Source organism: Tauraco erythrolophus, chromosome 2, assembly GCF_009769465.1.
Source record: "Tauraco erythrolophus isolate bTauEry1 chromosome 2, bTauEry1.pri, whole genome shotgun sequence".
Taxonomy (NCBI): Eukaryota; Metazoa; Chordata; class Aves; order Musophagiformes; family Musophagidae; genus Tauraco; species Tauraco erythrolophus.
In genome coordinates, this window is record NC_141466.1 from 90,633,230 (window position 1) to 90,660,515 (window position 27,286).

Genomic DNA, 27,286 nt, shown 5'->3' on the forward strand with positions numbered 1-27,286 from the left:
GGGTCAAGAGAGTCAAGCTCTCTTTCGAGGTCAAAAGAATGCCTCACCAGGCATTCAGAGAGTTTCCAAGAGTGGCTGGGACCCTTGGATACCTCCCATTTCAGGTGCATGTTAAAGAGGCCTGATGCCTACTGGGAAATTGCTCTGCACTTAATGAAATTCTGGACTCTTAACGTGCCCACATTAGGTACTCAGAAACTGTAGCTCTCAGGACTTAAAGTCCCTTTTAAATGCTTTCAGCAGAAATGTCTACAGCTTAAACCATAGACATTTTTGGGTCCAAAACCCCAAACTACAGGAAAAAAGTGTAAGTATAAAGGAAAGACTGAGTTCCTGCTCTACAAATTCAAGACTGTCTCTTTGTCTTAGAAATCCTGTTTTAGGGGAATTTTATGAGATGTTAGGAAAAAATGCCAAAATTAGTAGATGTAAGAGAGAGAGATGTTGCTTAGATATTTTGGAAGGAGGACCCCTAGATAACTATTTCCAGTGACTCTACTGAATTGTGTGTTCTTAAACAAGTCCTGGAACCATGGCCAAGCCCCTGACCCATATCATATACTTAGCTGCATAACAAATGTGTTCAGAGCTCAGTTAATACTCATGTACCATGAACAAAGTTCTGTAAAAATGCCAACAATTTATTGAATATTAAAATGCTGACAAGTGCTTTGGAGTGTTATGGGATTACTGCAGCTCATAGCCCAAATGTGTACATTAGCAGATGTTCCAAATAGTCTACTTCAGGAATCTAACTGGAGATGACCAAGTCCAGAGTCCAGCCTTCTCAGATTCTATATACAGCCAATGGCGAGACAGAGAGATAAACTCTTGCAGAGGGTCCATTCAGTGTCAGTGCTCTGACCTGTGTTCTCCATGAGTCCTTCCCTTGTTGGCCACACCAAGTGCTTGACTTGAGTACCTGAAGTAGGTACTATGAATACTCTCCAAAGAGCTCAGCCTTGTAAGAGTGGGCTCAAGTTCTGTCTTAGTTCTCTTTCATCCAAATTTCCTTTGCCCAATAACATGTAGATTTGCTCAGTTCCTTAATGCCATCAAGTGAAGTTGTCACAATAGGTTATACCAATGTAATCCAGCCCATTTTGCATCTTTAGCCTGAGTTTTGGTCAAAACTGTTATACTGAGTGTGCCTGTATAGCTCAGAGAAAAAAAAAATCTAGCCTTGTACCACTATTTATGGAAAATGGATTTATAATGAAGCACTGAGGAATAGTATTTGTAAGATACAGGTGAGGTGGGAGACATTTAGCAGAGGTCAAACTGACGAACCAAAAAGTGCAAAACACTGGCTTGTTGCACAATTCGTAGGCTTTAGTTTGTGTGACTAACATGTATGCAGTAGATAAGCCAATTCTTCCCAACCTTTGCAGTACTGTGGTTGCAGTGGGCAATCTTTACAAAGGGATGAATTGTTCTTAAACCACAAATGGAATATATTGCACATGAGGGGGCTGTTGACTATGCAAAACACATGCCACTGTCTTCTTGCCTTTTGTCTTCTTGAGCAGACCTAGCTGCTTTGGAAAGCAGAAGACTTTCATCACCTATTTGCTTTCAGGTTCCCTATCTTCTTTCAAACAATAAAAAAGTCTTGAAAAACAGTGCAATGCTGGTTTCACAGTGGAGCAGAGAAGAGCTGAAGGCAGGAATAGCTCTACAATTGTGACTGTTGGTGACTGTGGCCATACGGTGGTCGCCAGCAACAGAGAATGGCCTTTGCCCAGACATCTCTGTGATTGTAAGGAAAGACTCTCAGAAGAATAAGAATCCTGCACTGGACATACTAATCAAGAGGATTTTTTCCATATTTTAAATGAAAGATGAAGTAAAGCAGATCTGAGACCTGGTTAAAGTCCCACCCTATATAAATGCATAAATAAATGGAACAGATGTGATAGATGGCAATTGTGGAGTATTGAATGGCTCCTGTTGGTAAACTCTGGGACCTTAACATACTTAAGGTTCAAATGACTCACAGAATTGGTATCTGGGCTGTCCAGTACTAGGTTCCTGATATGGATCTTGCTTATTGTCAATGTCTCATATCAACTTATCTGTGATGAAGACTATTGGAACAAATGCATAGGATAGTGCCACTTTAGTTTCTGCTGTGTAGTTTCCCCTGAGTAGCATCATTTTTGACAGAGAAGGCAAGCATCAAGTGTAAATTTTCCTCTAGATTTCAAGAGAATCTCTCAAACACAAGGTTGAACCACACTTAGAAAATAGTGATCCTGCACAGGAGATGACCTTATCCTAACTTTCAAGAGGATACCACTGGACTTACCTGCTAGTGGTTGTGGATGAGCATTAGATCCGTGGAGCCTTCTGTCAAATGTAAATCCTCTCCCCTCACATGCACACCTGGCTGATTGCACCAGCCTGATGGATGTTTTACGCTGCTACCTAAAAGACTCGTGGTCTCTTGGGCTCACTAGCCAGAGGTGCTCATCTTTAGAACTGGCTCTGCTTGCAGACTATGATTTTTCCTTCAAACCAAACAGCTCCAAGAATGCTGTGATCAGAATCTAGGAGGACACATTGAACTTTTCAATAGAAAAACCGAGGGTTGTCCTCCTTATTCTGTTTCAATATAACCTTGAATATTTCATCAGTGCTTTTCTACATTATAGTATTCTCTCCTGCAAGTAGCTTTACCTTTTCCTTTAGTTCTTCATGTACTGGCTTACTTTTACATTTATTTGTGTGAGCAGTATCATGCTACACTGAATTACATCGAATATTATTTTCCTAAAATACAAATACTGTGGTGTATTTACATGTATCACTAAGAGCTTATCGGGAAACAAAATTAGCTTTGTAACAGCTGAGGCATTCATATTCATCATCTGTTTACTGTAGACAATCAAAGCAAATTAGTCAGACTCACTCTTGCTAATTGTCCCTGTCCCTTATGTAGCATTAGCTCCATGCAACTGTTAAGTGCAAAAGCTGAAAAGAAGTGTTTTATTAACATGAGAACTCTTCTTGCCTTTGAAATTTCAGTGTCCTCAGTGAAGTGAGTTAAAAAATTCTGTTCTTGGATTTTCTTTGTTGTAAGATGAGATGCTGTAATCACATCAGACACTGCAGGTTTTGGTGTGTATACTAGTATATCTAAATATATATTAATATATATAATTCCAAGTATGTACTTATACACACAGAGACATGCATATATGTTTGTTATTCCTGCTTTTTCACTGAAGATTTGTAGTCATATATACACAGTGGATTCAAGAAGTTGCTATGGATGTAAATGATACTAAACGATTAAACAGCCCAGCTGTCTGTGGTCAAATGCAGCATCTCACCAAACGCTTCTCCAAAATAAAAATTCTTCCAAGGAATGATTTATAATTTAGACCTGTAAAAAGGTTTCCTGGATAGCATTTGTTTCCCATGTGTAATATGGTTTGAAATCTACTTTCTGATCCAACTTTCTGCAGTTGTCTCTGAAGTGGGCTTGGTGATGGGTGGTGGCAAACCGCCTAAAGATGACTAGATATTTTGCCTAACATATGTCTCCAGAGTGGTGACTTAGTGTCTAGCATCATGTTAATGTCACAAAGTAAAGGAAGTGAAGTGAGAGAGTCGCTAATCAAAAATTACTTGAGCTGGACTCATGGAAGAAGAGCTAGGGAGCCAACTGCCCAGCCTGGATCCTCTTCTTCCATGAAGCTTTAAATCTCTTTTCAGAAGATATGTTGATCAAGCAGAATAACCTTTGATATTTTTTTTCCTGAGCAGGAGCAGAATCAAAATGTGTTGAAAGCTGTGATGAAAAGAGACATGTATTGAGAAAAACAAAATGTCAGGGTAGGTCAGGGTGAGGTAGATAGTCAGTGTGGTGGTGGGACACTTGATCTGGGATGTAGGAGGTGCTGGAGCAACCCTCTGGCCAGAGGAACAAAAGCAGAAAGTTTTCATCCTTTATTATTTCAGTATCTCTTTTTCAGAGCCTCAATGTCCTATGCAAAGTTAAGTTTCACTCATCAGGACAGAGATACGTGAAATCTCCTCTCCTCTCTCATGCCAACAGAGCCTCCAATGCAGTACAGTTTCGTAACTCCCGATGAAAACATTCTTGCCATTAAACCCCATGGAGCTGAGTATCTTGCCACTTTTGTGTGGCTTTTTTTAGTTTCCCATGACTGAAAGTACAGGTAACTATCCGCTGTCTGTGAGCTGGCTGTAGCCTTCTGGCACTCTGCAGTGACCATTATAAAATCATACTTTTTCTACCAATGGCGGATTACTCCAAGAAAGGTTTGCCTTATATGAAGGCTTAACTCTGAGACTCTGGATTAATTTCCTAGCTGTGCCACAGCCTTCCTGAGTGCCCTTGGAGCCTTTTTCTCTTCTGGTGAGATTTTTGACTTATCTACAGGACAGTGGTGCCAAATTCCTTGTTTGTACTTTGTGCAGTAATTAGCACAATACTGTTTTGTTCTCATGTGGCATATGCTCGATATCTTGAAATCCAGAGAGAAAGTAGTAGATAGTATTACTTACTGTGCTTAGAATTTGGGATATCCTATGAATATTCTCTATAGAAAACTGATTTTGAGAAGGCTATTTCTCCGTTAAAAAACAGACTTGCACACTGTGACTTGTGCATGTACTTTTACATTATGAACTAGGTAATTTTTGTCAGGTCGCTTTGAATAATGAATAAATTCAAGGAGACTGAAATCCGTTCGGGCATCTAGTAAAGATGCAAGGGCAAAACTCACCAAGTTAAAGGTTTATAATGCATTGCTTTTTGTGTTTCAACCCAATATTTCATTTACATCCCTGTTGGTCAGAGGGTCTTCCACCCTGGTATGAGGACTGTGTGAGTCGCACACATCAGTGATGCTCCTGACTGACTTACAGTCTATTCAGCGCAGATAGCAGGTTCATGTCTCTCTCCCTCCTTTCCTTCAGGTGTGTTGCTGGTGGCAGCAGAAGCCTTCATGCAGCGAGGCCTGAGTCTCAGTCCAGCCATCTGCTTCTGTTTCTAGTGGCGATCCGTATAAATGGCCATATGTAGCTGGTACAGACGCATCGTATTTAAACTATGCATCCACTACCGGCCAAATTTGAGAACAGACTATGGGGCTAAATGGACCTGTGATCTGACCCAATCTTTTCTATCCTAAAATTACTAAAATGTCTAAGGAAGAATATGAGAACATGAAATGATACTTGTCCATCCTCTGCTGTTTGAAGTGCAATAATTTCCCCAGCTGGGGATAGTGCTTAATACCCTCAGCTGTACTTTCTTCTATAAATCTGTCTAGTAGCCTTTTGAATTCATGCTGATATAAACCTGAGTGTCTGCAAAAACATGCTAGCAATGATTCTTACAACTTAACTACACATGGTGTGAGGAACCACCTCCGTTTGTTCATTCTGAATCTTCTGGCTTAGTCATTTCATCCAGTGATCCTCCATTCTTGTACTGAAGGAAAGGACCATCATCCCTTGTTCATCAGTTTGATATACCACTTATCTTTATAAATGCTCATGCAGTGTGAAAACAAAACATGGATTTTATTTTTAGGTAGAAAGGACTAAAACCAATATTTTCTACCTTGGATGATCAAATTAAGCAAGAAGAAGTGGACTGCCTTTTCATGGCATGCCCTGCTGTTCTGCAACTTCCGGATAAAACTGTTGATTTGGGTACAAGGTATTGTCTCTGTTTTCTAAATTTGAGTACCCAAGTTAAAACATTTTTGTGTGCTCTTTGATTGTCTTTTCAGGGTTATTAAAAAAAAAATAGGGAATTGGAATTTCCATAACATTAGCAGCGCTGACTCACACACACAAGGAGCACATCTGCAGAGGGAGAAGGTGTAGTTTTTCATATAATCTGTTTTCTCACTGTAACTCCACTGTGACAGACTGGAATGAAAACTCCAAAAACTTCAGTCAGCCTCTGGCTCTGTGCAGAAAGTCTTGCTCTGTCAAACCTACAGAGGATATTTGTTTCTTTGCCTGATAGGCAGAACGCCGTTTAGAGGCTGCGAGTTTATTTACTGTGGTCATTGCACCTCCAGAAAGATATGAACAAAATGCCAATGTGCTCCAGACTGATTTGGGTTCCAAACAAGCAATGAGTAATATTTTTTCTCTCAGCTGACTGTAGAAAGCAGGGCTGTAAAAGGTCTGCCTAGCAGAGGATTATATGAAGGTCTTTAAGAGACATAGAACAAAATTTTTACACAACATAGCGTGTCAGATGCAAGTTGAAACAGTTCAGGATGAATGTGCTGCAGCCTAAGGTTCAGGCACGGTTTATTTAGGATAATTGCCCAGCAGGGTAGTTGTCTGTTTCCAGAGTGCACTGGAAAGTCTAAAAGCACTATAAGTATCATCTTACAATATTTCTGAGTACTTCTATCAAGATAACAAATGCTTTCAATTTTCCCTGGCTTCATTTCTGTGTTAGAAGTCAGCAATTTGCAGAACCTTATTCTCATACTGAAGGGTAACATTCTTACCGCAGAGCAGCTGGACTGCCACTTAAACGAAAAATCCTTTATGTCTCCAAAAATAATACAGCTGAATAACCACCTGTTAGAGAATGATATATTTTTATAATAATTTTAATGGGAGGAGGATTATTATTTGTGTTTTCTTCTTGTTTGCATCAGCTAAGTGCTAGAGAGCACTCTTGTGCTGGGTGCTATACACACACTGTACAAAAGGAGCATCTTGCCGTAAAAAGTTTCCAGCCTGAGCAGTGGAGAAGACACTTGTGTTTGTAAGGGGGCAAAAGAAACAGTAAGATGTCTCTGGCCATATGAGGGACGGAGGTTTTGGAGTGCAGCCAGCTGAAGCTCAGCCACTGTCTCTAGACATCACACTTGAAAAGAGACCAGAGAAAGGTTCTTGATTCTCAGGTATGTTATGGGAGTTTGCGTAAATGGAAACTTCAATTCCCATTGTTGTTAGTGCTATTACAACTGCACGACACATGGTCCTGTATCCACCGTCTTTCTCCTTCATGTTGTGAAAACTAGTGGTGCCTTAGACAGAGCTTCCAGATGAAAAGATTAGGTTTAAAGTTTTCTGATGGAACAAATTTCATTTGATAGACTAAATTTTCCTGCATTCAGTGAACTTTTGCTGAATGTCCAGAATCCTGAGGTCACCCTGTCTCCCTCTCCACAGATGTCTGCCCACAGCCGTCCCCTGGGAGACTGGCCAGGGAGTCAGGGAGTCTGGGAAGCCCCAGCCTTCAATGACACTGATACCTGGCTTTGCTGTTGGTATTAGGACAGAGGCAGCTTAGCTGAGCTGTTCCAGTGTCTGAGCAGCTTCCTGCTGACTGGAGGACTGGAAAGAAAAAGAGATTTCATCTGATTGAAACCCAATTCTGAAAAAGATGAAGTTTCCTGTTAGCAGGAAACCCCCTTTTCTGGCTGTCCTCAGTCCTAACTTGGAGCCTTGGATCCTCTCATCTGAACTCAGGATGCCTCTGCTTCTTCACTTCTGTAGTTTGAGCACACAAAGGAGATGTATAAAGACAGTCGATCATAATGATTGATGCTAACAGGAGGTGCAGAAGGGGATTATCTGCATTTAAATTACTAATGTGTCTCCTAACATTGTTCCTCTCTAAGTCACTGGGAAAGTCAGACTAGATTTTAACAGATGGTGTTATATAGTTCCAGAAACAAATAATCCGACTACTGTGGTTGGAAGGGAATTTACTCTCTCAAAGCCTAGATAGATTTTTAAGTCAACAAAATATATGTGGCAGTTTCATAGATTTAGACAATGCGTGGGCCAGAAGCAAAGGTTAGGTCTTTTATTCTCACATCATGTGACACAGGAAAAAGATTTTCACCTGGTTTCTCCTGTCTTAAGCCTCTCCCTACGTGACAGCAGATTCTACCACATTATCAGGTAGCTTTTCAGGTCTGTCTTCTCTCTCGCCAAACTTTCAGGTCATCTTGTTTATTATACACTGTGCGTGTTTCAAATGTCATCACCATAGAGAATGCAGTATAATATTAGATAATGCAAGGAAATAACTTGCTCATTCTTCCCAGCACTGCTAATGAGGATATTGAAGGAGTTTCTCCTCCACCTCTGAACTTCAGAGTGGCTGACAGCTGTTGTACTGTGCTTAGTTTGGTTTGAAAAAGTAATTGAGTTAAATTTTTGTAACTGTAGCTTACAACTCAGTTCTCTTGGTTCTGTTAAATGAGTGATGAAGTGGTGTCTTTAGTATACTTTCCCATTAACATTTAGCATGTAAATTTGGTAACAAAATTGTTAAATTGGGATCAATAATATTTTTTATATAGCTTTTAAATGCCTGGATGCTACTAATTCTCACTTATTTGGACTTTTGTGCCCTAAGTCCCAGCATCATCACACTGGAAAATCCAGAGGAGAGCTGTCCCTCCAGTAGCCTCCCTGCAGCATACAGAAGACTGCAAACAGGGTTTTAACCAGTGATGCTTCTGTGTCTACTGTGGCCAGTGTCAATGGCTCTCTGTACCACTCCTGATCCCCAGCTCCGGTAAGCATGCTGCATTTTCATACCTGTCTTTGGGGTGAGATCTAAGAGGGATGAATGGGCCTTCTGGTGGAATTAGGATTCTTTACACCACCAGTTTGGCTGCAAGGTATTACAAGGCTTTACAAGTAACGGCCTTTGGGCTATGAGTTGCAGAAGAAATCTCCTTCAGAATATCTAGTTGCATCAGAAACTGTCCTCCCATCCTCCCAGTTTCCCCTTCAGTGCACACAAACCCATGACCAAAGCTGTGATCCAGAGATGCTCCTTGGCTCCTTCAAGATGCTTAGTGGGTGAGATAGCAGCTCTTGGCTCTCCTTGATGCCACATCAGCAATTCTTAGATCAGGAGGCTCCTGGAAAATGTGGGAGAGGACAGAGGGCTTCCCCATTGCAGGGCAGGAGGAACTAGAGGAGGAGGAGGAAGCAGCTTGGTCGTAAGCCAAAAGGAGAACTCAAAAGCTGCAATGGCTGCTATGCCTAGGTCAGGCTGAGAGGAAAAAGTAGGGCAGGTAGCTCCAGGTATCAGTGTCCAGGCTGGCAGACATTGTGCTTGCCAGGCATGTTGACCAGATTTTCTGCATTTTAATCCCCAGATGGCATTTTTGTCCCATAGGACAAAGTTCAGCTTGTTGGTTATATTGAATCCTCCTCATTCCTAACATAGTTCTGTTCCACTGTTTCTCATTCGAAAACTTTTTGATCGACCCCTCATATCCTATCTCTGTTTATGTTCTTACAAATTATCAGCTGTCTTGTCCTCACCAAGTTATAAAAGTGTGTTGTCTCAAAGCTTCTGCTGATCCATGCTGTGCTGTTCAGCTGGAGGCATTCCTGCCATTCAAACTCAAAGCCTTTACTCAAAGCTACACACTGTCTGTGTGTGTCTTTTTATGGGGGAGAAAAGCATTGGTGTGTTGAGGAGTTGATGGCCCATCAGGAAAATGGGAAGGGCACCAGTCACTCTGAACTGGTTTTAGTCTTTCCATAGGGGATAGCCATGTAGAGAACTTGACTTTTAGGTGCTTCGCACATAGAAAGAAAAGATATTTTCTGGGACAGAAAAGGTCTGGCTGCAAGGACTATCTTGTGAAGGGGGCATGGGTTATGGGGTGCTGATGGCCCATCAAGAGGCAGGAATTTGGCAGACCTCACCGAATAGTTTCAGGAGAGCTGAAAAGAGGTGTGAGGAGAATGAGGTAGAAGCTCTCATCTCACTTAAAGAGAGAGGAAGGCACCTTTCAAACTTCTATGGCCAAATCAGCCTTTTCCTAGCCCTTGTCAAAGTTCCCACCCTCAATGTGGATATTGTCAGCTTCCAAAGCAAGGACTCTTCCCTTGCCCTTTCCCCCTTCTGAGCTGCACTCCTCACCTTTGGTATCCTCACAAGCGCTGTCAAGAATTCTCGGGTTTCCTGAAGGAGGTCATAATGGGCACACAGCAGTATATGTGAAGGCCGAAAAGGGCGCAAAGAACCAGAGAAGAGAATCAGAATAAACACGCTTGTTTAAAGGACAATAGACTGAATGACACATATGGGGAGTGAGTGAAGCAGGCAAGCGTTAAGGATGCAGGAAGGCATCCCTCAACACATCTTCTGAAGTAAGGGAAAGAAGACAGGGAAATCTTGGAAGTCTGTTACCCTTTAGTGAAGCCCCTACATTCACTGAATGGAAAAGGCATTGCTCTTTAAGGACATTCTCCTTCAGCCCACTTCTGGATCTGGATGCACAGCATGTTTGAACCTCCGTTTGTGAGGAGACGTAGCATCTCACACACAGGTACCATCCTGGGCAATTGTATGAGGGTAAATGGCAGTTTTCACAGTGCAGACAGACATGAAAACCCCCCTAATGGTCGTGTTTCTGTTTTGAAAGAAGATATTGGCATCCTAATCATGTCTGAGACTATAGCTGCAGGAGCCACGGGCATCAAGTATCCTGTTGAAGCTTGCTAAGATCAATAATGATAATAAAATCAATAACAATAAATTAACCATGTGCTAAAACAAGCACAGCAGTGGAGAAGTAGCCCTTGTTGTTGTAGCTGCCCAGAGACAGGCACAGGGCGCATGGATACTAACCATCACTGATGCCACTGCAGTTTAGGTATTCGTAGAACTCCAAGGCTTGGATGACCTTGTGAATGACTGCCATGTGCTGTTTGAATTAAAGCAGTTCAGAGAATGGCCACAGACACCTAAAATATTACTCTGCTTATGAGAGATTTGACCAACCCCAACTGGTTAGTAATCAGTTGGGCTTCACATGGCACCTCAAGGTGAGAGCCACTATCTCACTGTAATAATGGCAAAGTCCTGACGATAGCTCAGGGCAAAAGGCAGCAGTTGGTGTCCCTTCACATCTGAAAAATTTGCATCCAATGGTGTTCATGACAGATCCTGAATTTAATGTGGTCCTTCAAAACCAAACTATCTCCTACAGCCAAGGCCACCCATTGCCCTTGGACAAAGTAGTCGCAGCAGGAAGGACACTCAGGCACATGCAGATGCAGAGTTCCTGCACTGTGCTGGAGGGGAGACAGGCTGCAGATTACTGAGTTGCTGCACATAAAACAACAAAATGTGAGCAAGTTAGCACCAAGAGGTAGTAAGCACCGGCTCTAGTAGCTAGCTGGTTAATCAGAGGTACATAGTTTACGTGGAAGAACTTCATGTCTCATTTTGAACTATTGGTGGTGTGTTTTAGCTCTGCTGGGAACTAAATGCCACACAGCTGCTCGCTCACTGTCCCCCACCCTGGGAGAATGGGGAAGAGAATTAAAGGAGAGAAGGGAAGGAGACTCGTGGATTGAGATAAGAACAGAAATTAAAAGTAGTAATGATAAAATAATATATGAATATATATATACATACAAACAAATGATGCACAGTGTAATTTCTCACCACTTGGTGACCAATGCCTGTTCCATCCTGGTAAGAAATTCCAAAACAGATAAGTCCTGACACCACAATCCCAGGTGAGCAAGAGGCCCAAAAAGAGAATGAGAGAAATAAAATTGCTAAAGTCCGAGAGTGAGAGCTCCTGGATGAGCAAGCGCCCTTTTTCCAGTCAACCCTCTTCTATATACTAGGCATGACGTTGCATGATATGGAATACTCCATTGGCCCATTTGGCCCTCTATCCTAAATTTAAACTCAAATCATAAGGGAATTGTGGACCCTTTGTCCCGGCCATGCTCCCCCCCTGCCTGTTGTGCTCCTGTGCACTGGCAAGAACATGGCAATCTGAAAGATCCTTGATGTCTCAGTACCAACTTTAAACATCAGTGCACTATCAACGTTCTTCTCATAATGAATCCCAGACTAAAACCAAAACACAGAGCTCTCCTAGCTGCTAAAAAGAAGAACCAACTCTAACCAAATCAAAACCAGGACAATTGGTAACTCCCCAAATGTGGAGGTCTTGGGAGTGATTCACATGCTTTTTGCCTTGAGGATATCTGTGACTGGATTCATAAACATAAGTGAACAAATGAAAGCAGATACATGAGACATTACTGCGGCTCATTACAAATTTTTGATTTAACCACATCTTGTTTACGAAACCTACAGAGTTAATCTGGATTTTATGCAGTGTAAATGCTTCATTTATTATGTACTTTCCTCGAAACGTAAGTTGTCAACATAAAAATTCTAGAAAGCTTCCTTTCACTTTTGTTTCTCCTACTCTTGTAGTTCCGTCTTTTATGTATAAAGCCTTCTACTGATGGATACACCATCTTATTTGGAAGCTTAACAACAGAGACAGTATAGTGGAAAAGGGTTTTTAACTAGAGGCTTCTGAGAGGCAGAAAAGAGTAACTGAAGGATGAGTGTTGCCGGTCTTTGTCTACTGGAAGCAAATAAAACCCTGGTCATGGTCGCCCTGCCACTGCTCTGCCACTCCTGGAAGCAAGGAGAATAGTTTTGAGTATGCATTTCCTTTGAAAATGTAAAAGGTCAAATACTGAGCAGAGTACGTACGATGTCAGTGATTTACCTTCCACTGTCATATATGTGATTTATACTTCACAGTCTTAAACCACTTCTTTTTCCCAATTATTTTTTCTGACAGTATTTTCAGCTGTATCATCATGTGAATGAAAATGAAGGACTCTGGCCCCCAGGATGCTTGTCAGAGCTCCCAACAAAGGTACATGACTACATTTGCCATCAGCTCCTATGTATTTCGGAAATGGGACTGAGCCTAAGGATTTTGATGAAACACATTACCACCCACTAAAAGAAATAATCATACTGGATACCAAAATCAGGTAAACAATTTAGGTATTGGTTTTGAATCACATTATAATTTCTGGATCATCATTTGTATGTGCCATTCATGATACATTGTAATTCTCACTCCCCTATCTTCACCTTCCACAGTCCTTCAATATCTGTCATTCTCTTTCGCTCTGGAAATAACCTACTTACCATGTTTGCCTTGCACCACAACCCCTTTGAAAACTAAATATTTTTTATATATTGAATTGTCTAGCTAATATGTATTTAATTATATTCTCATCAATTGTTCTTACTTTGCACTGAACTTTGGAATATGATGCTTGTCTATTTTTCTAAAAATTCTAGTTAGTCTGATAACAGTTATTACCCTTCTCGTAAATCTTATCTTGCATATAAAACAAGACTCAGCAATTGTACGTTAATCCCACTGTCATAACCTCTACATGAACTTAATTTTCATGAAAGGAACACAAACCAGAGAAAGACAGAAACAAGGGACAACAATTTAAAGAACATATAGCATCTTTCTATTACGTGAATAACTGCAAAGAGCACAAAGTTTGCATAAAATGACAGAATGTAACAAAGTGAATGTAATCTGCAAGGAAAAAGACATGGCAGCATAAAATACTGAAAAGGCAGTCACAATAACAATTAAGGTTAATGAGAACTACTAATATCACTGTTGGTAACTAAATGTTTTCAATAGCAGTCTAGTAATTGGAAGCATCTGTGTAAAACAACTGTAGAATAAATCCAAGTTTTGCTTTATCTGGCCTTGAAATATTTCACAAAAAGATAGAGTATATTTTAATGAATGCTGAGGATACACCAAAGATTTTCCCATTCAGGGACAACAAAATAGACCATTCTCAGAGATCTTGGAAAGGTTGGGTGATGCTAATTTAAAATTCAGTTGACAAAAACGGAAATTTAATGCTACAAGCTGAATAAGAGGTAATAGACAGATATAGGAGAAATACTAATTCATTATTTATTACTAATTCATCTGCAGAATCAGAACTAGAACAAAGGTGTATTGAAACAATATAGGCTGTTGGGAACCCTATGTCCAGTCTGGCTGCTGAAACAATACTAAGAGCTTTATCGTAGAAAAATACAAAATGAACACAAGAGGCAAATTGCAACCAAGAGTTTGAAAATCTCAGGGATCAGAGAAAGCCGACACCTGTTCTGGTAGCCTCTGATACCACCAGGCAAAGCTGCCAAATTATACTTGTAAGCAAGGCCATAGCACAAGACTTTTTGAAAAGTAGGGCAATGGCTAAAACTATGTAGCTTGTGCTCCTACCACCTTAACTAAAAGTGAGTGGCAATATGCCCAAACCAAAAAGAGCCTAGCACAGGTACGAAGAGCATCCTGTTCCTGCCTATGAGACACGCATTGTCACAGACAGATGGCGAACCATTGCTAGCAGTAAGAGGTCAGTAGGCACTTTTTCTACTTTCAGTTGCAGTTGTATGAATGGCAACCAGAATACAGACAAGGAAAAGACTTCAGCAGTAGCTGTAGTTCTGTCTGCAGTTTTTACCAGAACTGAAAAGAAAAGACAAATCCTGGCATTTTAGAAGTAATTGTGGTGAGGAAAACCTTACTGGTATTGAAAGGCATGGGTCACTGTGCTGTGTAGTGAGCCCATATTGATACAGTGGAGAGGTTTCAGAGTTTCTAATGCAAGGCTGCCGTTTTGAACTGGTCTTTGACACAGCGGCTCTCTGAACTTAACCAGAGAGAAACTTGTCATTGACAAGATGTCCTCCTTTACTCTGTATCCTGTGTCTAGCAGTTTTGTAGGAAATAAAATTGGAGCTGTGAAAAGAACACTTGAAAAGCTGAAAATCAAACTCAAGTTCTTGCTTGGTTGTAGTGATTTATATTACCACACTCTTCAACTTTTAGCTGTCGTGTGCAGAAATATAATTGATAACAAAGGACTATCAACAGTCAGAGTTTCCTGACTCTACTAATAGCCCTGATATAAAAGATATCGGCACTGTAATTCTTTATAAACATCTCAACGATCTCAAATAGAAAATGTTTTATGACAGGAGATCACACTGTCATATGCATGATTTGTATTTGTACATGCATAGTTAAGTGCCTTGGGCACTTTTTCCCACTTCTTTGTCCTGGTAGTTACCTTCCATTTAAGCACCGAAGCTTCACCAGAACCCTCTATAAGTTCAGGGAGACTTATCCTGTTGAGATGGACTCTTACATCTTTAACAATACCAAATTTCTTTCTTAGTGCATTGTCTTTTTCCTGACGTGCTTCTTTCTCATTTCTTTTCTGCAAGCCTTCTTTGTATGGGGCTGCTGCCTTGTTGAGGAACTGAAACAAGCAAGAGTAGAACTTGCCTATGGGAAAGTGAGTGTTGGATAGCCGTTTTCCTCCCACCCCAGTTTATCTTCACAGCTTTTTTCTACAGTCTCCCCTGCATCAGGGATGTGGCTTTGCATGAAAGAATTTTTCTAAATATTCTTTTTACTCTGGTGACAGTTATTATCTCTGCTTATAAATCTTGTCTTGCATATGAAAAGAAAGCATTTTGCAAGATGTTCTCTTTAGCAAGGGATACGTGCATGTGAAGGGTGCTTCAAAAAGACTGTAGCCTCTACATAAACTTATTTTCAATGAAAGGAACTTGAACTGCAGAAAGAAAGGAATAAGGAAGAAGAATTTAATGAAGTTTTAGAATCTTTTTATTTCTTTAACAATTCTAACTGCAAGGAATAAAATTTCAAGAACCATCTGAAATATGAACACTGAAGCATAATTCACAGTTCTTCCTGTCTCTTCAAGGGCTCAAGAAATAAAGATCAGGATTTCTCCCTCAAAAATAGATTGGGGAAAGTGTTCGTATCACAGATTGTTACAATAAAACGGCAAGAAATTATGGAAATAACAAAGCAAAGCAGGACTATTTGACTGAAACTTGTCAAATATTAAAACCTTGCTATTCTTTCCAGATAGGTCATTGTGGTTTGTGGCTGTTTTGGCAATTTCAGATGCATTTGAACTAGACTCGAAACAAATTTATAAAAATCTTGCTAACTAGAAAGAAGAGTGAAAACAGGGTTAGGCCTAACTATTTAAAAGATGTGATTATTTATGTTGTGTTGGTTTTGGCACAGTGCTGGAAACCTTATGTTTGAGAGATGTTTCTAGAAATGAATAATGGGAGAGAAATGGCTGTTCTGTTTGTACTACATAGCTTGTATGATATTTGCCAGAATTAAAACAGTGGAGTGTTTGTGGGAAAAGTACAGATGGGATCTCAGCTTTGCAAAGATGAATTGGGGCTGTGAGGCCCATTTGTGCAGACTCTTGCCTGGAGCAAGGTCTCAATAAGAGACATCCAGGGTAGAAAGCCATACACGCTGTTGGAAGGGCAGTGGGATATGGCTCGTACTTTACACGTTACTTTAGTCTGCACTGTACATTAAAAATGTGATGGGTTTGTTTTATGTGTGAGTAGGAGGAAACGCCTTCACTACAGGGCATTTGCTGTCAGGAACAATAAAAATGACCTGATGGGCAGAAGAAGCTGTGAGGTGGTAAATGGTATATGGTTTTCTGTCCTTTGAATAAAATTTTCTTTTTTTTGCCTTTAAATAAAGAAGAGGAACTCAAAATCTTCAAGACCTTTTCCAAAATATGCTGGTAAATCAGCTAATAAAACCAGGACATCTTGTCAACTTTACTATTCTATGCAAAAGGGATAATGAATAGAATAAGAAATAAAAAACATCAAGCAATGGAACAATTTACATTCACTCTACTCAGTTAAGTTCATGTCCCGTCCAGTCTTCCCATTTATTTTGCTTGCAGGAAATGAGAACATACCGGTGGGATGTATCTACAACTGTGCACAGCTGGCAGCTGTGTAGCCCTTGGCTGTTAGTAGACACATACAGAATGTAGAGCATGTCTTATTCTTGCACTGCAGTTTCACAAGGCGACTAAAAAAGGTTACAAAAAACATTCCAGGTTAAGTGCAAAAGGTGTAAATCTTAAGATTTCTATTTTATGCTTGGGCAATAGGTCAGCAAGCTTCCATTGACTTTCATAGTATTAGGCTGTTCATAGTAAAATTAAGGACTGAACTAATCTGAGTTGTGTTGTTGGATTGCTGAGTAGAAAGATCGATACAGTTCTTATGAATACCATATCCTGCCTTGTTGTCTTCTATCAGGTGGTGTCAAGAGGAAATAACCTTTTCTGGCTCCTCTGCAGGCTGCTCAGCCCATCTCTGGGCCTGTCTGCCTGCAGGCTACTTGTCCAGGAATAGCTCTCAAACCAGAGAATGTACTGAAGTTCAGTATCTCGTGAAGCAATTCAGGTAGAAATTGTGGAGCATATTTCATAAGAGAACAGACATCTCCCTTTCACTCCCTTTATCAGAGGGAGTGTGAAATAACCTCGAACTGCCAGGATTCAATGTACCAAGAACATCAGCTTCAAGAAACTAGTGTGGTGTCGGGTAGACAGAGAGGCCAGGTGGATGCTACAAAACTAGTGTCAGTAGTATGTCCTGAAACTCTGAGATGGTCTGTCTGGATTTATGCATTGTATGATTCCATATGATATTGTTACCCTTAGAGGATTTCTGTTGGCTTAAATTGATGTTGGATGCAGTTAAGGTCCCCTCATGCTTTAAAGGGACACAAGATTGGGACTCTTCCCATATTACGTTACGTAACAATACCTACTTGAGCCTTGAAGCTCAAATGAGATGTTAGGACAGCTCTGTCTCTAAGGACATGTAACATATTACTAGCAGCAAACAATCTGGGGCAGTAGCCAAGTATGAAAGAAATTCAGAATAATGCATTAGCAACCACCTATTTTGCAACCCAGGCATTCAAGCAAAATAATTTATTTTTAGTGAGCACCCCTGGCTCAGTGCTCTTGGCGGCCTTTTGTAGGTAAATGGTTGCTAGCTGAAATCTATTTCAATTCAAGATTGGCACTGTCCAGTCAGATGGCAGTCTGTACCCAAGAGAGAGAAGAGCTCTGTCTTCAATCTCTGCTGTCATTTTCCTAATGAGGTGGCTCCCATAGCCCCCATACAGGCAAACTCCCACCAAAGGAGGGCTGTTCCTTTGTCTCTTGACAGTACACTCTCTTAGGCAACTCTGTATGTCAGATTTTAATGACATAACATTTAAAGATTTATGTTAGAAGGATTGTTGACAATTTCTTCATTGTGCCACAAGATTTGGATACTGGAAGCAAAGCCCTTGGAGAAGAATAAACTAGAAGGCTTTGGTCTGTATTAGACTGGGATTTCATTAGCTGCAGTAAAAATAAAAAAGAAAGTTTAGCTTTGTAAAATGACTACCATTTAGATATCCAACTTTCTGATATTACAATATCACACACAACAAGCTATAACATCACTTAATTTGGTAAGTAACCCAGAGGCATCTGTGTAAAAACTTTTGAGTTACTGGTCTTCTTTAAATATCAAGCAGCTGTGCATACCGGCGTCCTGTTTCTCTGTATGTATCATGTGATGCTCCTCCCACAACTGTGGATGCCTGGAAGCTCCATCACTTTTCCACTAGTGGAGGAGAGAACACATTCAGGCTCTAATAATGAACCCATTCAATAGAAGAGATTCTGAGAGATGAAATGGTCAGTCTTTTCAAGATATTAAATGAAAAACTAAAGAGTAACAGAGATGATTTATTTTTTTTTATTAAATGAACTAAAGTACAACAGAAACATAACAAACAACCCACTCCCCCAAATACTGATTTGAAGCTTTGTCATTTAAGAGCAGTAAGAACCATTTTTCAGTTCTGCTGCTTGGTTTCATATGTTGCTTCTACTGTGTTACTCATCCTTTAAGGATTTACATTCCTTTTTCCTCATAATGTTTTATTTACAATTGGTGTATTTGCAGAGAAAGTATCATTTCACTAACCAGAAAGTAAAGTTTTATCCTAGGAAAGCTGATCTGGGTCATCTTGAATGCACAGGGTTTGTTCAGGATGCTTCCCTAAAGAAGGTCTGGCAGCATGCGTAATGTTCTTTAGACTTTCAGACTTGACTGCCCAGAATAATTTTTTCCCCTCTTTTTCATGGTTTCTGCAGCGCTGCATTGCTGATTTGAATGAACTTCCTTCTTCATCTCCTTTGAGATTACTCCCATTGCTCTAGTTACTTTTCTTCTCTTTGGCAAAACTGGTTCAAGCGGCAGAGTTTGCTGTTAAACAAAAAGGACCCAGTGTGTGACGATTAATGCCTACACTCTCAGCCAACTATCATTTAATCCATGTTTTATTTGCTTTGCAAAGAGAATTATCTAGGTTGGACAGTTAGGAGAAAAACAAAAACCTGCTTTAGATCAAGACTCTGGTGCTCTTCACACAATGGACTCACATCTGCCAGTTGCAGCAAATAGTACTAAGATCTTAACAAGGACCCATCGTACTTGGTATCAATACAAACATGAGCTCATTATATTACTGAATTGGAGTTTTAAGACAATCTCCAAAATTAGGGTCTTTGCCAAACCAGTAGATTAACTAAATATAGAATTATTTAAAGCAAGTCTGGGCTGGGATCCTGTGGTTTGACTACTTTCACATCTGGGGAAAATCTGAATGTATATATTAGTTGCATTTCTTACTCTTGCTTCAATTTTGATGACTCTGTGTGCTGTTGAAAGGGACATAACTGTAACTAAGAGATATATAGAAATTCTAATGTGCCATTATATTTAGGATGCCATGAATTAAGTGTGTATTAGTTCAGAGCATTTAGGCATAATTTAATACAGTTTTATTATTAGCAGAAGTAATTTTAAACATACATATTAAAAAGGTGCACTTCATTAGGGCATGGTGCAACAGGAGAAAGAGAGCAGAGATCTCCCTCTTCCTGTATGAAGAAGTGCTTTCCCATTGGAAATCTTACTTATTAAGGCAAAAACTACCTTTAGCAAGATCTGTTATTCTTCTCAGAGGATTTAGTTAAAGCCTGCAGAAAATAACAGAATGTAACAGAGCAAATGTAGACTGCAAAGACAGAGTCAGAGTTTCCTGACTCTACTAATAGCCCTGATATAAAAGATATCGGCACTGTAATTCTTTATAAACATCTCAACGATCTCAAATAGAAAATGTTTTATGACAGGAGGTCAAACATTCAAAAATTTTGAAAAGTGTACTAATGCTGTGTAACAAGCACTTCAAGGTGATGCATGATTTGTATTTGTACATGCATAGTTAAGTGCCTTGGGCACTTTTTCCCACTTCTTTGTCCTGGTAGTTACCTTCCATTTAAGCGCAGAAGCTTCGCCAGAACCCTCTGTAAGTTCAGGGAGACTTATCCTGTTGAGATGGACTCTTACATCTTTAACAATACCAAATTTCTTTCTTAGTGCATTGTCTTTTTCCTGACGTGCTTCTTTCTCATTTCTTTTCTGCAAGTCTTCTTTGTATGGGGCTGCTGCCTTGTTGAGGAACTGAAACAAGCAAGAGTAGAACTTGCCTATGGGAAAGTGAGTGTTGGATAGCCGTTTTCCTCCCACCCCAGTTTATCTTCACAGCTTTTTTCTACAGTCTCCCTTACTTCAGGCATGTTGTTTTGCAAGAATTTAATTCGGGAGGGACCTTGCAAGCCAGCCCTTCTCTCTTCTTTTACCATTATTTAAAAATGTGATCATGATGGCACTCAACACTTGTTTTCAGAAACCCCACCTTCTCCCTTGGGAAACATCTTGCCATCATGCTAAATTCTGCCCTACTATTCTCTTAACTAGCGACAGGCTGCTTCCATTAAGTGCAGTGCTTTTGTCCTGTTCAAATACTAAAAAAATCTTGATATATCTCAAGATGGATTTTTTCTCAGCGTTATCTAATTATTATTTTCTTTTTAAATGGTAAAGTCTTAAAGACTTGAAAGTCTTGCTTTGGTTTACTCTACAGTGATTGTGTCCACTGAAGTTGTGTCTGGCTTCTCCACAAAAGTGAAATCAAAATCAAGTCACTCATCTTTCACAGGACTTGTCCTGTTATAAATCTGCTGAATAATGCACTTTGCATTCGGCTATACCTAAGAGGAAAAAAATTTACTGTCCATACACAGACATTCATCTCATCATCATAGGTTACTACCTGTTGTCTTTTCCCAGTGGAAGGGGAGCACTGCTTGGGCTGAGAGACGGTGGTCATCCTGTGTGAAGAGAAATGCGTTGCATTCGAAGTTTTATCTTGGTGTGTGCAGGTAGCAAGGGTTGTAAGACATTTCACGTTCTGTTTTACAACATATGGTGTTGACAGCAGTGGACGTGGAACTTTGGCTGTTATGTCACGGATAGCACTACATGTAATGAGCCAAACTATGGTCTCCCGAATCAACATATCACGGCCATGTATTTCCATTCCCGATGACAGACCTTCATACCACCTTACATACAGAAAGTAGACTTGCCCATTACATATTACTAGAGCATTTTCCTTAAAGAGAGGAATTTCCAGTTGCTCTCCAATAGGACTGATAGGTGAAAGTGGTAACATATTCTTATAATCCTTATTCTTTATATTGGTCAGTGATTTTAAAATTCCTGAAACGACACTATTACATGACTTTACAATAAGAGGATATGATCTTGCTGTCTTTCTGTCTAGCTGTTCTTGTGCAAGCTGTTTCCCTGGGGTTATTTGAGAACATTTCACATCTTCAATTACTGTATCAGGACTAGAACATTGTCTTGTTAAGTTTGGGCTGGTTGGTATTAAAGACTTTGGAAAATTGTCCCAAAAGGGGCTGGGAGCCTCTTCCACCTTTATTATTGGCCATATATAAGCTACAGTTAGTATTTCTGGAGCTTGCCTCACTTCAGAGACATTTTTAGCTCTGGCTGACATGTGTTGCTGCATTTTAGGTGGAAAAGAAGAAAGTGGTATTGATGTGATTTTGGCTTGCGGTGGTATCTCTAGATCATGCTTTAAAATCTGTGCTTGAGATTCCTTAACCTTAAGAATTTCAGAGATTCCTGAAACTGATGCTATTTCTTCTTGGTCAGCATGAGTCAGTGAGAGGCATCTTCGCAGAGAGTGCTTTTCAACTGAGGTTTCACTACTCTGAGCATTAAGAACTGTTGAGAACGTTCCTCTCTCTGCAGAGGTCATGCCAACATTTCCTAGTGTGTCAAAACTTCTGGCAGAAAAATCTTCTTTGTTGTTCAATTGCTGATACTCTTGCATCAGAGCAGATGTAGCACTGGCTTCTGTTTTCAGAAAAGCATCATGGTTTGACTTAATGTATTCTGTTTAGACAGATAAGCTCCTGTGATCAGGCAGTTGTATGTATTGGCCAGGCTTCCAGAGGAAAGAGAATGCAGAAGTTTCAGTAGATCTCATCTATTTTCATCTCTTTCCCAAATGGCTTCATTCATGCAGCCTGACACACTTAAAATAAAAGTTGATATAAATTAAAATGTGAATATATATTTGTAAATCCACAGATTGATTTTTTTTCCTAGTTAACTCAAAAGGAATAAATTAAAAACCAGAAATATATTTGTGATTTAAGTATTAACTAAAGCTCATCGAGCCAGTAGGATTTTTCTGCAATATTAATCTGTAGTGGGATAGTTCCAATCTTGAATTAAATTGGCAGTGAATTTCTGTTCACTTCAGTAGTGCAAACTGCTGGTGGACAGGACTCATTTTGTTTAGATGTAGTATTCCCTCATGTAAGAAGATGCAGTCTTACATACAATGCCATTGAAATCAATGCACATTTCTAATAAAAATGGGCTTCATCAAAGATCTCTAGAATCGATTTTGTACTTTGCTTGCAGAATTATTTGACTTCAGCAATCACTCCTAACTTACACGACTCTCAGCTGTAGCAGAATCAGACCTAGTAGCTTTGTCATGGCTTTTAATAAAGATGTACAAAAAATCAAGTTCAGATGATTATCTGATACATATCAAGACCTTCTAAGCACAAATGTAACTGTAAAATGCTAAACAACTATAAGGACATAGCTGAATTTACAGTAAAATTGGAAACATGAAAATTAAATTTGTACCATGAGAAAAACAAAGATTCTGAGATGGATTGATTTTGAATTAACTGATCCAATTCCAATGGTTATGTTCTTCTAGGAATCACCTACTTAGCACTACAGACTTGATTTTGTCAAAAGTAAACATAATAACTCACATTTCTTGCATGTCAATCACACAACTCTAACGTATTTCTTCACCTTCCTGAATATCAGAATCCATAGTGAATTCTCACCTCCATAACTGAAGGTGTTCTATTACTTAACTTACAAAAAGAAATGTAACAAAAATGAGTTCAGTGAGCCTCTGTTTAGGATCATGTAAATTAACCTTCCTGAGTCCTTTCAACTAGTAAAAATGAATGAGCTGAAAAACGAAGTGACATTTCCTCCTCATCTAGACTGTACCTCCTGCATTTATGATGCATACATCTAGATGTAATCACATAATTCCAGGAGTCTAATCAAGACTAATTAGAAATAATTGTATCAACTGACAACAAATTATTTAAATAATTGATTGCACATATAGGATGAGTGTGACCTCCCCTAAAAGCAGAATGTAAATCAATTTTTTTCCTGCATTTTCTCTCATGAGTATTTCTTTGGTTTTTCATTTCTGGTTTTAGGGATTCTGTCTACATCCAGCATTGAGATGTGATTAAGCTAGGACAGGCCTCCTGCCCTAGAAAGTCTCTTAGTGGCCTCTACATTACCCTTTGCACTCTTTTCATTAGCCCTTAGTACTTGTGCATTAAATATTCATCTTCTGCTGTGCAACCAATGGAATGGTTCCTCCAGAGTGATTGCTGAGTCATACGGAATTTACTATTATCTTTCTAGCAATGGGATAGTTTCTGCAAGATCTTTAAACAAAAACAACAATAAAAAAAGAATCCCAAGGACATGAATTGCTGACACTATCTTAAAAAAACGAGAGCCTCAGAAACCCAGAGACACAGCAATTAAACTGAAACAAAAAAGCGAAGAAGAAAGATTTGTAGTTTTGAGGCAGAGAAATCCTGGTTAACTGTGAAACCAGCTGAAAGACAAATATGGCTGCAGAAGAGAAAGACTGTGATTCTCAGAAGCCGTAACTCTCTACTGTGAAGTCTCTGAATTGATTGATGTAGTGATAGGGCTCATCGCCATAGACTCAAATTTTGCTGTCTAGAGTCCCTATGTGCCATTTAAAGGCTTTCTAACTAGCTTTCACTGTCAAACAAATCCCACCGAAAGCACAAAAAAGCAAACAAAATTTGCTTTACAAATCTGAACTATTGTGTCACTGCTGTATGCAAGTTTCCCGAGTTCACAGACTGTCAAGGTGTCTCAGAGAGGTGCGAGCTGCCCCATTCTTCTTGAGGTGCCCAAAACCTTTGGGAATATCAGCAGCTTCTCTTGCCAGCAGACACAGACGAGCACACTTCGTGCCACCACCACTGAATAGTGCAGAGGATATATTTTTCGCAATGTTCATCGTAGAAATGCCAAGACCTCTTTACAGACTGCAACTTGGAGAGCAGGGAATGTAACCTAGATCTCTAGGCAAATTTTCACTGTACTGATGGTGCTAAACTTGTGGCCTGTGAGCTTGGCACAATTCACTGGAAAAATTATTTTAGCCTATAACCTGCTCCTGGTACCTTCATTCTTGGGAAACATGAAGGAGCCAGTGGCAGGTCTAGTAAAATATTTGTTAGTGACAGCATGCTCCCACTCACTATCTTCCCAGGGCAATTCAGGAGCACTCCAGGACATATGTGTATATATACGCAGCACTCACTGCACGTGAAATAAGCCTGCTGGTCCTGGGACTCTGATCCAGGCATCTCTGCATGCAACAGTTTTTCAGTCGTCTTGGGCACATTCATCTCCTCCTTTGCCTTTGGAAGACATTCTGTTTCTTGTTTGGCCAGAAAATTTGGGCATCAGATCTCTATGCTGTCCCTCAGAATTCAAAAAGATAAAGCTTACGTGCTTGACTGCGGTGAATCTAAAATAAGACCACACTAACAACCCGACCGATGACTGAGGACTGTATTAGTGCAAGTGTTACACGAAATAGTAACGTCTTCAGTCCTAACTCTTTGCCATGCACAGCAACCAGTAGACTGACCTTGTCTATCAGCACTGGAAGAGCCAAGGAGTCTCAATTCCAGCATTTTATTAACTGTAAATAGCAGCAAATCACACTGATGAAAAATGTATTGTACATTACAGTTCTGGCAGTGCACATCTTATTGTACAGCAGTGACTGCAGTTGTGTAATTTTGTTAGCCTTTGAATTTAAGAGACAACCACTTGTGTCTTGGTCCCCAGTGCAATTTAAAAAAGAATGATTATATTCACATACCTTGAAATGTCCTTTTTCACACACACAAAAATCTGTAAAAAAATCCTCCTTTCTTCTTCCACCTTAAAGCTAACTGACTGCAAAGCAGAGCCTCAGACTTAGAACATAACCAGCACAGATTCCATCATTACTTCTAGTTTATGTATACAAATCTTCTCCATCTGGAGTGATCTTACAATCTAAATTTTATGATTGTGACTCATCATTGCCCTGGCTTCATCAGAGATGAAGACAGCAAAGAGTCTTAAGAGAACTTACAAAAATACTAAAATTCAAATATTTTCCCTTATTTTTGATAAAAATGTGCATATGAATTTGCAACTGTGAATTTATAGGCACATTTATGTTCTAATTAGTTTTTCACTTGTAAAACTTTGGCTTAGCATCTTAGTTTGGCTATAATGTTTCTTGTCATACAGCAACAGTTCAGGAGAGATTCCAAGGCTATCCCTGTGAAAACTTGGATTTCCTGAAATACAGGCATGACTCCTGCTAGCATGGCATAGACCATTTTTTCCTGGACCCGGCCTAATGTATAGCTGAAGTGCCTTTCAGTTGTTACATCAGAAGTCTCTTAAGACTCAGTATCTGCTTGGTTAAGTACCCTTATTTCAATACTAGTTCTACACGGAAGGGTCACACAGGTCTATGAAGTCTCTAGGATGTTGTGGTGGATGTTACAAAATACAGGTATGACACAGGTCACTAGATCTGCTACATGGTTTAACATGCATAGTTCCTTCTCTTTTGCAAAAGGTGGCCTGCACTTACACTGTCAAAAATGCTGTAATGTTCAGGGAGAGAGCACTTTGGAGAGCTACTAAAATGGAAAAAGATTTTGGTGTTAGTACACCGTTGTAACAATTCTCTCAGTTTCTCAAATTATTGGCAAACTGTTCAGGTGAAGTGCTGTTTTCTGAGAAGCAAGTGTTAGTATTCAGGTTAGCAGTCTCTAAAGGGACCTTGTTTTGCTGATGGCAATCCCTCCTCCAGGAACTGAACATGAACAATGTATGTAGATCATAACAAAAAACACCCTGAGTCAAAGTCTGAATGGGCCCTCTGTCCTCCCTCCAAAGGCTGTGGGGACTTGCTTTCACAGTTTTTGTATCTCCCACAACCCTGTTGCCCTGTTGTAGCTGAGGTTCCTCTCACTGGCTCTTTAAGCAAGGCCATGACTCTGGTACAGAAATTTGTATTAATCTTCATGGCAGAAGTGTGCGTGGTGGAGGAGGGGGGGCATCAAACATGATTTACTTACAGCTCAGTGGTTCCTGTGAATGTTTAGAAGAGCTGAATAGTCACTTCACCAAATGCACCATTCTACTGCATGCAGTTCACTGCCTTGCACCAGTCATGCTGTAAAGGACCAACACGTGCCAAAGCTCCTTCTACCCCAGTCCCTGTCTGATGGTGGTCAAAAGTGGAGGCCCAGCGATAATTCAAGAAGAAGGCATGCACATGCTGATCCTTTCTTGAATATCCACCAGACTCCAATAATCAAAGACGAAGGGCCTTCCTGAGCCAGTGAGGATTTCTCAGTGGATTTCCTGCTAGCACCATGCCCTGCTGCGCACCACTGCCCACACGCACAGCAGCCTCTACCCCGCAGCGGTGCCCAGCTGGGTCGCATACAGCCTCAAAACTTCCTCAAGCCCACAGTTTTGGGGACAAACTCTGGCCTTCCCAGTGGGGCTGGTGTGGGCTGGGCCAGGCTGGGAACAGCAGGAGGGTGCGTGGTTTAGTTACCGTTACAGCCGGAGCACTGGTGCCATGCTAGAGAGGTGACCGTCAACTGCTGTGACTGCCAACTGCCAACTGCGGAGAACCTTCCAGGCCCAGAGGGCCACGAGCGATGGTTCAGACACCAACTGCCACTGGAGTTCCAATGGCCACTCTGGCGCCAGGCTCTCTTGGCCCCAGCCCACACTGCCACTGCCCAGACCGTGCCCCACAGGGCTGTGCCTGCCCCACCAACCCAGCCAGCCTTCCATCTGGGCCACCATCTCTCCCTGCCGTGGGGAAGGGCCTTCCATGCCATCTGTACCACAGCACAAACACTTGGCTCTCAGCACCCGGCGGCGCTCGGT

General features: G+C 40.4%; 1 protein-coding gene across 1 annotated transcript; it reads right to left on the reverse strand.

The window, feature by feature from the left end:
* Positions 1-20,011: 20,011 nt before the first annotated feature.
* Positions 20,012-22,031, reverse strand: LOC147529265 (ligand-dependent nuclear receptor-interacting factor 1-like). The gene is made up of 2 exons (XM_086631178.1): positions 20,940-22,031; positions 20,012-20,287 (listed from the first exon to the last, which is right to left on the reverse strand). Exons 1-2 carry the CDS (start codon positions 22,029-22,031, stop codon positions 20,012-20,014), a joined length of 1,368 nt encoding a protein of 455 aa, XP_086487304.1.
* Positions 22,032-27,286: the final 5,255 nt, after the last annotated feature.

Coding starts and splice junctions, on each gene's coding strand:
- LOC147529265 (XM_086631178.1), bottom strand. CDS start 22,031: ATGCAAGAGTATCAGCAATTGAACAACAAAGAAGATTTTTCTGCCAGA. Junction 20,288..20,939: donor CCACTGGGAAAAGACAACAG/GTAGTAACCTAT, acceptor TGCTTGTTTCAG/TTCCTCAACAAGGCAGCAGC.